At 28.4% G+C, this 14,471-nt stretch overlaps 2 protein-coding genes across 6 annotated transcripts in view; one reads left to right on the forward strand and one right to left on the reverse strand.

The window, feature by feature from the left end:
- Positions 1 to 6,008: 6,008 nt before the first annotated feature.
- Positions 6,009 to 7,154, reverse strand: LOC112684502. Its single transcript, XM_025556051.1, has 2 exons — positions 6,418 to 7,154; positions 6,009 to 6,324 (listed from the first exon to the last, which is right to left on the reverse strand). Exons 1-2 carry the CDS (start codon positions 7,152 to 7,154, stop codon positions 6,009 to 6,011), a joined length of 1,053 nt encoding a protein of 350 aa, XP_025411836.1.
- A 1,486-nt stretch (positions 7,155 to 8,640) lies between these two features.
- Positions 8,641 to 14,471, forward strand: part of LOC112684503 (potassium channel subfamily T member 2) — a 60,343-nt gene continuing 54,512 nt past the window's right edge. For all 5 annotated transcript variants that reach the window (XR_003148706.1, XM_025556052.1, XM_025556053.1 and 2 more), the window contains exons 1-2: positions 8,641 to 8,726; positions 8,894 to 9,092. Coding sequence is in view for 4 of the 5 variants with exons in the window: in XM_025556052.1 (XP_025411837.1) it covers positions 8,904 to 9,092 (189 nt within the window). In the remaining variant the exon portion in view is untranslated. The remainder of the gene's footprint in view (positions 8,727 to 8,893; positions 9,093 to 14,471) is intronic.

Consider the following 14,471-nt stretch of genomic DNA (forward strand, 5'->3'; position numbering starts at 1 on the left):
TTTTAGACTTAGTCTGTTTTGTTTCTAGCTCGTCTAATCTTGCAGTGATATTTGTTAGTGTTTGTGTTACGTTATTTAACGCAGCTAAAATTTTGTTAAGAGTCGGTTCTACGTTTTCTTTTGGTAGTTGAGGTGCTATTGGGTGGACTTTTGATGTACTAACAATTTGCGTGTATGAAACATTTGACATGACAGGTTTAGCAGAATTTTGCTGTATTCTTTGAACGGCAGAGACTTGTTTTGGGTTTGTTCTTTCTATTGCTTTCTTGTAAGCAGAGCAACTTTTTTAGTTGGCTGTATGGTTTCCATTACAGTTAGCACATTTTTTTTTGTCTTTTTAGGTTTGGGACAGTCTTCAGTTCGGTGTCATTCGCTACATTTGATGCGTATGGTCGATCTGTGACAAAAATTTTGTGTTTGTCTGAGAGCTTGGCAGTTTTCACACTGCGGGACTTCTTTATTTTTGCATAGTGGTTCTATTTTTATTATTTGATGGCATGGTAGTTTTATATTGTATATATCTTTATTATTCTCAAGTGGTTTTAAGTCTACAAAAAATAATGGTTATCTTAAATGTGTCCATTCACTATTTTTGTTGTTGGATCAAATTTTTTCTTGATCTAAATGTTGGTTAATTTTATTACTTTGTGGCTTTGTTCGTACAGTGCACTTGTTATTATTCCCAAATCTTAGTCATGGTTCATACCTCGTAAAATTACCCGAAATGGTTTTTCACTTTTTAATTGGTATCTATAGTATTCAACTTTATTTTCTTCTAATATTTTTATTGTACTTCTAAATTGGTTTTAATTTGTTGTTAAGATTCTTGTCTCGTCGTTAGATAAGACTTTGAAATGTTATTCGTCTCCCGTTGGTTCTTCGCGCGTTAATAATTGTTTTAGCTTATCAAAATGTTTAACACCTTTGATAGTTATTGGTGAAGGCTTGTATTTTTGTTGAATATTTCCATTTTTAACAGTTGGGTTTTTATTACTTTTTTGAGCCACTTTTGCAACTAAGTTAACATTATTTGAAGCCGGTGTGTTAGAAGTAGAAGTTTGTTCTAGGTTTTAATTTATTTTTGTATTTAAATCTAACGCTTTGGTTGCCAGGATCAGTTCATTATTTCTTATTTGTAGTAATTTTTGACTTGCCTGTAATTCTGCCACTTCATGGTGGAGCTGTTCATTGGTGTGTTTAAATTCAATTAAAATATTTTGCAATTCTGCATATATCGGCAAATGTGGCAAATCCATTGCTATACACTCCAAACAATGGTGAAAACCACCGGTGCGCTGTTGCCTACTATACTTAATATATTGTTAGTCACTTACCAATGTCCAGTGCGCATAGTAAGCATTTTGATGTATTATGTTACTGACACTAACACAACGCGAATGAACGACACTCGAAAGCGAGAACATACGTGTTGCTCGTTCAGCAAACAAATTGCGACTTACTGTCATTAATAAACAGAATACTTCTCTATCGTGTACAAGAAAAAAAAATGTCTTCGTGATTTATTTTTATTTTAGAAAGTCATCCATACACCTAACTCTATTTTTTATATAAATATTTACTATGTATTTAATCGTTTGTTTTGCTTACAGGGTACGAGTGGAATATTATGTTAATGAAAATACATTCAAGGAACGTTTACAGATTTATTTTATTAAAAATCAACGCTCAAGTAAGTAATCATGTAACGAAAGTATTTCATACTAATCTAGTAATGTGTAAAAACTAGTGTTACATCATTTTTTGAATTATGTAATTAACAACATTTGCAACAAATAACCAAGAAAGAGTAAAAACGATATGAAAAATTCCTTTAAAAATTAAGTAAATTTTTTTTTCACAATTTTGATCAAAGCGTACGTTTCGACTAAGGAAGTTGAAACAGATATTTTTAAGGTCTGACTTATTAGATTCAATTAAAGTTCGAATCAATTACGTATAGTCTAGGTAATATTTAATATACTTTATTGATTTAATGAAACTTCAAAATTCTTTTAATGAAATGCAAACCACTGAAAAAATAACTTTGATAAAAACTTCTAAAACTATGTTGAAACAGTTGTAGACAATTCAATTAAGTTTTTTTAATAATGTCGGTAAATTTTAATTCTTTACCTTTTTTTTTTTTTTTAATATTATAGTTTACATTTTTATTGCATACATAAAGTTCGAAACTCTTTAATGTTTTACTATCTATCCAGTGTATTCAAACATCAAAAGAAATATTTTTTTATTCGAAGTCTAGATAAATTTTTCATTTTTAAGTTTACCATGTGTGCATAATTCACAACCATCTCCGATTCACTTTGTGGTGTCTTCCATATGTAAGGGGCTCGATTTAAATCAACATCACGTTCCCTACCACATATACCCTCCAGTTATCTCCCCAACGTAGTATAATATCGTTTTCGTACCGTATACGCTGCACGAGCGTTCATCACTTAGGCCGTTTTCACATACACACCGATTAGATCGATGCCAGTTTCAATTCGTAAACGATAAGAAAACAGTGTTAAGGACCAACGTCTGGTGCTAAACAGTTTTCGTACTCGCTTGAGTGAAGTCGTTTTTATAATTTATTTATTGTTTGCTGGTCTCAAAAATATGCGCTGCTCTTAATTAACGTTTGGGCTATTGTACTTCCGAAAGAGGTAACATAGAAATAAAAAATTAGCAGACAATACTGGATCCATCGCATTTGAAGTATGGCAGTTTTTACACGTTTTATGAAAAACTCAGAGAAGACATTCGTTAACTATTTTTGTACAAGTTCTTCTACTTTTGATTTTCTGGTAGAATGACTAGAAATTAGTATACGAAATCAGGATACTTTTTTGAAAGAAAACATTGAAATCGACTAATCGAAGTTCGAGTTATTGAATCAACGCCAACTGCGTATTCTGGAGTCGTCAACCGATGAATTTGCCAGTCAGGAGTTACGTATGAAAGCACTAACTGAATTGCATTGCACCGACTTCAGTTACGATTTTACCGATGTGTATGAAAATAGCCTTATACTTATTATGGGTGTGGGGTCATGTCTTCGAATGTCATTTTTTCGAAGATCATATTTTCGAATGACGAGTATTAAAAAAATTATTTGTTCGAATAGATAAGTGATCGAAAAGTTGTATGTAGGAATATTGTTTATTTAAATTAAACAACTATCTGATATTTTAAAATGTATAAATAAACAGTTATAAATTAAATAATTAGAAACTTAATTTATGTGCAATCGCTTTTAAAAACTCCAATTTACAATAATTAGGATTGTCGTATATTCGTTCATGAATTCATTACAATCTGTTATAACATTTGATCAAAATGCTTAATACTTGTTTAATATTTTCTTCAATTTTTTTTTTTTATTCCAATAGCAATTGGATCCGTTGCGTGAGATTATTGATTTTCTGAAAATGTAGAAAACTCGTCGATTTTGTATTCTCCTTCCAATGTTTCAACTGTACATATTTTTGCTTCACATTTAGTTGAATATTTGTAGTGAAAAACGTTTTAGTCAGCACGTTTTCTTTTATAATTTTTATTTAATGTATATAGAAAATAACTAACACTTAATACTTTTTCTTCCAAGTGAATAATTTGGCTGGTACCGAATTGGTTCCCGAGCTCCAAACCCACGCACCGAATTGGTTCCCGCCTAAAAAAGTTATTTTATTAGGTATAGCCAAATTGGTTCCCGTTTGAAAAAAGTATTTTATTAGGTATAGCCAAATTGATTCCCGTTTAATTATGCACATTTTCCTTCTTAATTTTATAGGCTTAAGACTGTCAACTTAAAAGTAGGTTTGATTAATAATGTGCGTTAATGTGTATTAAAAAAAAATGATAAAATATATACAATTTTAAATCGTTGATTTGGAAGTCAACTAGTCATCACTTAGGTATACGAAATACAAATAATAAAATATAATAAATACAATTTAAAACCACTGATTTGCAAATTTGAAGCTAACTTTCTTTAAATATTCAACTCTCGTAATTTTCTCATTAATGTAATCTGTCATATAATTTTCCAAGTATTTGTTATTTCTTTCCTATTTGCTTGTAATTTGCTAGTATCTAGTAATCTATAGTCTTCTATATTTCTATACTCTATCTTATAGATAATAATAATAATAATTGTGACTATTATTATGTCATAAATATAGTTTTTAAAATTTTGTTTTTTGCTCTTTATGCACTGGCCCGCTAGATTTTAATTTTTAATGTTGTAAGTAAATTATTTTAAAAATTAAAATTGTCCTTATTTTACCTGTACACAAACCGGAACCAATTTAGCTATACCTAATAAAATGCCTTTTTTAAACGGGAACCAATTCGGCTAAATGGGAACCAATTCGGTTACTCCCAATAATTTCTACAACTTTTATTGAACATATTTTACTAAAATGAAAAGACAAATTACATAAAAAGTAACAAATTCCCAACAAACTAAACTTCAGTACAGACTACAATCACGTTTTGTTGTACACTATACGAGTACAACACCACTGTAGACAGAGGCGTGCCCAGGATCAAAATGTAGGATAGGCCCGGTTATAATTATTTTAGTTTATGTATGTACATAATACACATTATTTTTTTTTTTAGAAACTTAATAATATTTTTAAATTGAATTAGAAAAAATGATTATAAAATAATATAATACAACACAATTTATTCCTCCTATTTGACTTGTTAATAATACTTAAAGTTACATATTAAAAAATAAAATTGAGTTTTTATATAACTAAATAATACCTAAATGAATGCAAATGAAACAATAGTTTTTTTTAATTATAATTACATAAAAATATAAAATATAATAAATATTTAGTGAATTGAAGTCTTCGATTTTTTAATTTAGCAAACTCGTTAACAATCTTTGTAGGATCCTAAATTAATTCAAAACTTAACTCCCTCTCAATAGAAATTAACGCTAAATTATGAAGACGTGTAGTAGACATAGATGTTCGTAAATAAGTTCTTTCGGCCGATGCTGAACTTACAGGTATAACTAACACGCGTTCTATGACTTTTTGAATTTCTCCAAATGACTGCCCCATAATGCATATTTCATTGTAAAAATCTATGATATTTTTACAACTACTGTACATATTTTTTGCTAATTTGCTTTGGCTTATTACTTGGTCAGAGAAATAATTATTATCTCCATAATAATATATACACTTTAAAACAAATTCATCATTTAAAATGTTTGTCGATATCGGATTGAATACTGAAATAGCAGTTAAAAATTCTGAATTGTTATTAAATCTTTTTTTCATTTCATTCAACATATTATCTATAACTGTAAAATACATAATTCGCAATTTTTGAGTCGTAGTTTTATTACATTTTAAGCCAATTGTTGAAGTAATTACATAATCACTTAATGTACTATTAATATTTTTCTGTCTTTTTTCATAATTATTCATAGAGATATTTAAATTTGAAGCCATAATTTGAGCTTTTTTATAAAAGTTATTAAAAAATTCATCCGAACGTAAACTTTGAAGCTCTTTTATTGTAGCATCAATTAAATTTAAACACTTAATTATATCAAGAGAAGAAGATTGTAAATGTATTGAAAGTACGTTGATATTCGATAAAAGGTTATCAAGAAATGTTAAAACAAATAATACGTCAAGCGATCGAAATTGGTTTAATAATCCTTTGGCTTCTACGGCCTCTTTTTTTTTTTTGAGCTACTTGACAGTTGTGATAAAGCTTTTATGACATGTTCAAAACGAATTAAAAAAAAAATGAATACCTTTATATTTTGCAACCCATTTAGTATTACTATGTTGAGGGACTTTTAAAATTGTTTCACAATCTTTTTGGACATCAGAAAATATTTTATAACGTAAAGTTGAACTCGATTGAAATGCATAAATTGCTTCAAGCAATCCAATCGTATTGTCAACAATCTCAACTGATTTAGCAACATCGACCAAAACTAAATTAAGCCGATGTGCATAGCAATGTATTTAAGGGCATTTGTTTTTAGAAAGTTCTCTAATTTTTACTTGTACGCCATTGGTAGAACCAGACATTACTGATGCACCGTCGTAGGATTGACTTATACATTTTGTAATATCTAAACCAACTGAATTTAAAAATTCGATAATAGAATTAATTAAGCCTAGTGCATCTAATTCTTCTACTTGTACAAATCCTAAGAACCTTTCTTTTATAGTTAATTTATGTACATATCTGATACATATTGACATTTGTTCAAATTTTGACGCATCACGAGCTTCATCAACAATTAAACTATAAACCGAACTACCTTCATTCATTTCTCTAATAATAGTTCGTAAAATAACATTTGAAGACGCAAATAAAATATCATTTTGGATTTTATTTGAAGTATATGTAGCATTTTTAGGTAGGGACTTTAAATTTATATTAAACTTTTCATTTTCCAAACATAGTAAATCTAATAGTTCTTTAAAATTACCTTGATTTTTTGTAGTTTCTAAGTCGTGTTCGTCTTCATTTGAATATTCGATTACATTATTGTGACCACGTAAACCTATATCCTGTCGTGCGCAATACAAAACTGAACGAATTACACTTTTTAATACTTCTCGATTTTTATTTGTATTCTCTTCGACATGAATATTCATTTGAGTCGTAACAGCTCCTATACTTTTTGATGATATATAATCTTGATATTTGGCTAACGATGTTTTATGCGAATCTGCCGAGTTATGTTTTTTTTCCATCCCCGAAATATTTTTCCAATTATTATATCCTGTGGCTATTAAAACATCTTGATGCTTTTCACAAGATATAGAACTAGTAAAATGACGACAAAAAAAACAGAAAATTTCATCCAATTGAACAGAATATTCAATCCAAGGATAAACTTTGTACCATGAACTTTGAAAACTACGTTGTTTTTCACAAATTTTACGACGTGGAAAATTGATAATTGGCTGAATAGATTGTTCATCACTATTTAAGCTAATATTAAGCACATTTAAGCTAGAAGAGGAAATAGAAGACTCGTTAAAAGTTGAGGTAACATTTAATTTTAACATTTTTGTTTGTGATTGATCTATTGTACTATCATCATCGTTCAATGTCCTTGTGGGTTTCGGAATAGGTTTAAAAAACTGGCTAATCATATTTTTATTTTTATTTAATTATTAGTCAAGTTATAATCAATATAAAATAAAAAAGTACTTGGGTTGTTCTAATAGTGTACATAAACAAAAACAGACAAAACGAATAAAACGATTTCCTCGATCGGCTCGGTTACACACAAGTCACTAAAATACGTCTACACAGTACACAGTACACACTGTAATAAACTAATAAATTATTAATACCAAAAAATAACATATTTTGTATACCATATTCATTATCTTATATCAAATGACGATTGTCGGCAATGAACGGCCAGTGACGAATGTATAAACAACTCACTTCGGGTGTATTATTGTCTATTATTTACTATTTTTAGCCGATAAGCAGTACTGTGGCTACAATTGTTTGCGACGAAGGAAAGAATTATTAATAACATATAAACGCTTGCTATAAGTGGGTAATAAATAAATAATCTTTGTTCCAAAATGATTCAATTACATATTGTATTATGAAGCAAAAAAATGTATAAAATTATGTTTCTTGAAAAATATTAATAATTATTATTTGAAAACAGGGTAGGCCTGAGCCTACCAGGCCTACCTGCTGGGCACGCCACTGACTGTAGTTATAAAAGTCATTACTAATAAGCTATAATAGCAATATCATGCTATCTAATAACTATTATATGTACTATATTATCTTCATTACTTTTAGTAAACGATATAAATCGGGTACGTAATAAAAATGTACGTTTAAAAATAAAACAATGATCTTTAATATATTATTTCATTCATACGACTTTCGAACACATATCTATTCGAAAATATGATCTTCGAAAACATGAACCTCTCCCCTTATTACAAGTTACTGCGGCGTTATAATAAGGTAAAAAGGATTGATTAATTAGCGCTCGAGATTTGAATACATATTATCATTAACAAACATAAGGTATCTAAAATTATCAAATATAACGTGCCCGCTGTACAAAACAATGATATTTAAACACACATATTATTTATAGCCTGTTCACATGATTCCGAATAGTGCAACCCAATGAAACCAAATTAGGGAAAATATTAGACACGGTAAAAATATCGAATCGTGTGAACGGACCGTCATAACTGATATAATTCATAAAACACATCGTTCGTGTTATGTTGGATTATGTGGCAGTTGGGTGGAGCTCATTTTTTTTTTTTTTTGTAACCATAAATTACTACCCACTTACACACAAAATTGTATCACTATTAATGATTAGGAAGGGGGGGAGCAAGTTTGGTACCACCTACAGACGACGATGCGTGAAGTCTACAAGAATAAAATAAAAAATAAAAGATGGTTAAGTTTGGTCATTACTCCTGCTCCTGTGGTTTTTGTGATTTTTGTCGATGCACAAGAAATAATCAACAATAAAAGGTTAGGTTAGATTAGTGTCATAATTCAAATGTTTACTGTCGTAATAGTTTTTGTTATTTTTTTATTTATTAATTTTTTTTCTCGCTCCACACAGGTCTTCGTATTCGTATCGCAAATCTATTTTTCAAACTACTAACATGCGTTTTGTACATCGTCCGCGTCGTACTCGATCAGGAACCCACGTCGGCAACATGGTAAGAGCACTAGACCGTCAAGGTCCACATTGTATCGGTACTGTCTACATCACATGACCCCCCCCCCATCCGCCACCCCATGAACAACCGCTTACTCCCGTTGCAAACCACACGACCCAGAGGCGCATACCCGTTTTAACGCGTTTTCCAACCCTTTTTGCTCCCAGCTACGGGTGCATGGTGGGCAACAAAACCGAATTTCTGTGGAGCCGAAATCTGACGGACGAGGCGTTCCAAGCAAGGCCGATCATCAATTGGGATGCAATCCAATGGGTGAAACGGCCATTCGAGCTGTGGATAATCCAGTGTGGTCTAGCACTTTTCGCCCTCAGCGAATCGTTACTGCTCACGTACATCGGCTACAAGGTAATATTTTTTTATTATTTTCATTTTTTCTCTCGAACTAGCGAAGACGCCTAACAATTGTCGCTTTCCGACCACGTTGTATTTTAACGTACCGCGATCATATCCGGATTAACAGTAAAACCACCCGAAAAGGGAGTGTATTTTTTCCCCTGCTTAATCTGGCAGTAATTATTTACTCTGATGTTTTGCTTACCGAAAACATTAGGTATAGACGTTACGTAAACGCTAGTATACAGGAGGGTTCGCTAATTGCCTTTAGAAACAGAAATTATCATATTAAGGTTTTTTTCTTTCTTTTTTGGGTTGGGTTAGGACTAGAAACGGTGTTTATTGATTAAATAATAATATACGTTAATGTTTCAATATAAATGTACAAAATTTTTGATAGTAATTTTGTTTTTATACACTGTGTAAAGTTTATATCTTTGAATTTTTTTATGATCCAACTTATTTGCTTGATTTTTAATAAATTTTTTAAATTTATAAAAAAATGATAACATTTTCTGTCGCTCGTGTTTAGTAACAATTTATCATTACTGCATTTATTTCTGTGTAAATTCTTACCCGAAAAACATTGTTTCTGTAAATATTATATTATTCCTATTAAAAAATATTTAGTTAATTAAGTATGGAGATTGAATAGTCAATGATTTCAAAAAAACAAACATCAAAAAGCACACAAACATTTTCTATCACATAGTTATTTTTTTAAATGATAATATAGTTAAAAAAAATTTTTATAAGCTTAGCGAAATATATACAAATTAGTAGACTCTCGTGAAAAATCAAGTATTTAAATTTATTTGAAATTAAAATATAATTTACAGTTATAATTTACTTAAATTTTAAACAATAATACTATATTAAGTAGGTTATAACACTAATATTATTAGTGATTGCATATCTGTTTGATTTTTACATTGATGGATAAAACATAGCTCTGAGAGTTTAGACGTCGTATTTAAGTGAATTTATATACCTATTGGTTATTTTTACTTAATCGTTAAAAATGTTAACGGTTTTACAGATATATTTTTTTTAATTTTACCATTTTATCTTCAGCAGATAATACGAAAAATTACATTAGTTTAATACGTTACAATTATAAGTTTATTTTCATTCGATTTAGATAAAGAGTTGGATAATACTAAAATCTTCAAATATAATAAGACAAAACACATAACGAATTATTAGTATATTAAACTATACGTTTTGTTTATATTTGAAAATGTGTTATATACCAAAAAACATGTCATGCTTTTTTTTGTGTGTTATTATTATATTATTCTAGTCGTATTTATAAAAATACCGTTTCAAATGTTTAAAAATAAAACGATTATTTGATGACATATGAGAAAATTATAATCGTAGTATGACGTCAACCGTCCGATTCACTGCACGGGACTACCAATCTCAAAACAATCAAATTGCGTTTGCTCCAGTTATTTATTCAATAGTTTAAACAGCTCAATAATAACAATCACTAAATTTTACACTTCACTAATATAACTTTATGCTTTTCAAAAAGTATTTAGAACAGTTCAACTTGCTTCGTAATCTAAAATACTAGACATTATAATTTTTATTCAATAGTTTTTAAGAATATTAACAAATAGCGCATTTAATATCAATCGACGAAAATCTGAATTCCCGCTGTTTATCGATGTTACTTATGAAATTAATTAAACAACCGACAAGATGTTAAGAAATCTGACATCTACATTTTACTAAATATAAAATATTACATACGTACACTTTATATTTATCAATGTTTTAGTAATTTTAATAATACATCGCCTGTTAATATTATAAAAAAAAAAAATTAAAAAGCTTCAAACTTTAAGAATAATGTGTACAATAAGTATACAAAAGAAAAAGTATAAATTATAGATTATTATTTTTCTCTCCTTAAATCGTGTCATTAATATAAAAATCACTATTTATTAATTAACTTCTTTGTTTTTAAAAAGCAAATTATAAATTATCTCATAAAAATGAAAGTAAAAATGTTTATTCTGAGATAGAAGTTTAAACAAGAAATCATAAAAACACTTGAAAAAAAAAATGTTGTTATTGATTTCAGGTACATCAAAATGTCGGTTATTTTGTTTGAAATAAAAATCTTACTTCAGAAAATTCTTGATTTCCACAATCATTGACATACTCTATACCTAATAAAACATAAAAGCTAGTGTGACAAGAAACAGTTGGAGAAATAGCGAACCACAAAAAGAATTACAGTCAGTGCCGTGTTTATGGGGAGAGACGAGGGTTATATATATATATATTTATCTCTTGACACTTTTTTCTTCGGTCTCTGAGCATTTGTTCTATTTTCCATACACTCTAAATTCTAATTTGGATTATTTAATTATAGTTGTTGTAAAATTTTATCTGCGTATTTACATTTTTACATGTATATTTGAAGAAACTTTACAATAAAATTTCTAAAAAATCTAAGAGATGACATTTTTGCTTCTAAATTTTAATAAAATAAATATTATATAAATTTTCTATAAACGCATCCATGCAGTTTTGAAGAAAATTCTAGTAAAAAATTATCAAAATAGTAACATTAAAATACTAATAATCGCAGGAAAAAGTATTTTACTATGTATTTGAATAATTATATTTTTTCTTCATAATATACCCTTATTGATACTAAAATATGATGTTAAATTATTGAATTAATATTTATAATTGTAGAGTCATTACTAAGAAGCTAATCCAATAACAAAAATACTTTAAGATTGTTATCAATACATAGTTTTGAGTCATTATAACTTATAAATAAAACTAGAGTTAAAATATTTAATATTTTATAATCATACGAGTGCAATTTGGAGAAAACTTTTATTAAAAAAATGTACCCATATTAAATAAGAAATTTTTTTTATCAAATGAATCAATAACATAATTATATTTTTATTTATTAAAGAAAAATAATTTAGTAAATACATAGTAGGTACACTGTATTATACACTATCTAGCTGTATAGTATTCATATTTAATAAATTATATTACCTTAATCAAGCAGGTCAGTCGACATGCAAGCCAAGCTTAAAAAAAGAAAGAGCGCGCCGCGACGGTAATGGAATAACTGCTATGTACTCTGCCGCTAGTTTCAAAATATTTGGTTTCCATGAAATTAAGAAACATTAAGAATAAGTTTTAAATCAAAGAAAAAAAATACTTTTTAAGTTCATTATACATTCTAACCAGGTAAAATAAAAATATTACAATAGTAGATCATATGAATATTCATCTTTCTGTTACTTAAGGCCAACATTTATGGTGGTTTTTTATTTTTATTAACTCATATAGAATAAATAAACTAATACCAGTTTAAAGGTGTTTATTTATTTATATTTTTGAGATAAAATAGAAAAAGGCAAACAACCTTAAATTGTCTTGAAAATATATTACATGCATATAAAAATGAATAAATTTCCAAAATCTAATACAAAAATACAAAATTATGGTCCTACCAACAAATAGTGATGACAACATTCAAACGCGTATCATATGGTAGACAATTTGAGTGTAAAGATTGAATGTTTGTGAATTTGCAAATTTCATTTGTGAGAATCTATATTTCAATTAATTTACAATCTTTAGAACTTATCTCATTTCCTATAGTGTAGTTTGTAGTTTTCTCGGATCCCTACGTTTTTAAGGGGCGGGGAAGATTTATTAAATGTAATATATCCACAAATCTATGATAACATTTTGTGTAATAAAATACATACACATAAAAGGTGTGTAACCGAGAATTACACGTTTTGTAAAACACAAAGTGTGTATTCATTTGTTTGACGTCCATAAATATCCACTCAACTATTGATGTTGAACCATATAATTGGAACTGTTTTTGTTACTTCGTACGCACGTATTGGATTAATGCACATGATGACCCGCGGCGTTCCTAGGATACCACAAAGGAGGGGAGTTTATGCATTCATCCTAACTATAATTTATTTATAACTATAATTTTACAAATACTATACAACAAAGTGGGGCTATTGGGGAGGAGGGTAGTGAACCCCCGAAAAAACCCCTTTGACGAACACTTTACTATGACAATCAATAGTGTAAAATAATAGGTTATGCTTGCATATTAACGTGTTATGTTTGAATAAAATCAATGGTAACAAAATACATACGCTGTTCAGTAACTATAGTGTTATGTGGCGTGTTATTAACAGTAATCTTATATTGATAATCACAAAAAGTTTGCATAAATTATTAAATCCTGCCACCCACTTAGCCATAAACTTGTGTAAAATGTATAATTTCATTCATTTTTGATTCATGTCATGTTATAAATGAAAAATCGATAATAATATAATTTAAAATAAATTAATCGAATTAATAAAGTTGAATTTCAAAACGTTATTAGTTTCAAAAGGAGATAACTCCTTTAATGTAATAAAAACTTTAAAATATGTTAATTTAAGTAACTATTTCTATGCATATACATATACTCATAGTATAATGACTAAAATCGAATAAATTTTAATACTACAACCTTATTATTCAAATATTATTTGTTATAATTATTGATGGTTTTAGGTGTTTAAGCATAAGTTATATCCTCATTGAGGCCGATTTTTCATCCGCCATTAGTTATAAGAACATATAGTTACGATTATTGATGTTAAGATATAATCAAATTCTATTCATACAGACCTCTATTAAAAATGACAAAATATAATTATCTGATATAGATTCTTATACTAATTTGTAATATTAAACTATTGGTATCAACATGTTATAAGCATTTAAATTTCAAATAAATTGTTATAGATGTGGTTAAAAGACAAAAAATAAATGGATAAAAAAGAAGTTATTTAATTCATTCATGTTTCTATTTATTAAAATACGTTAAGAAACCAAGGCATGCTCGCTGATTTGGCTTTTCTCAATTTTTTTTATTAGGGCTTTAATTATCGTAACTCCTGAATTAGAATAATCATGATAATTTTAGCCATTTGTTGTACAAGAAAAATTATAAGTATTTTTTCGTATGGTAGGTTAGAATACCAAGTGCTTCGTTACTAGATGGAGATCACCAATCCATGAACTACAGAGAGACAGCTGTATTTCTAAATACTACGTCGCCTCTTGCGCATTGTGTTTATATACTTTATTTCATATACATTAACTACACTAATTCATATCAATACATTTACATTTATATTGTTTTAATTGAATTGTTTTTATTGAAATTCAATTAAAATCAAAGCATCATGAATTATAATTTTTGTATTTTGTGTACAAAAACATCCATTGTTAGACAATTTATTTGTTAGTGTCTATTATTTAAAGTTTTCGGTTAGTTTTCGTTCGTGTTGTTTCTACATTGACATAATATTCACG

Source organism: Sipha flava, unplaced genomic scaffold (assembly GCF_003268045.1).
Source record: "Sipha flava isolate LNK unplaced genomic scaffold, YSA_version1 250_pilon_pilon, whole genome shotgun sequence".
In the NCBI taxonomy this organism is placed as follows: domain Eukaryota; kingdom Metazoa; phylum Arthropoda; class Insecta; order Hemiptera; family Aphididae; genus Sipha; species Sipha flava.

Bases quoted from the DNA above. Each gene is read 5' to 3' on its own strand.
- LOC112684502 (XM_025556051.1), bottom strand. From the start codon at position 7,154: ATGATTAGCCAGTTTTTTAAACCTATTCCGAAACCCACAAGGACATTG. The intron at 6,325-6,417 runs GTCCCTACCTAA...AACTATTATTAG, and splicing joins AAGTTTAATATAAATTTAAA to AGAAATGAATGAAGGTAGTT.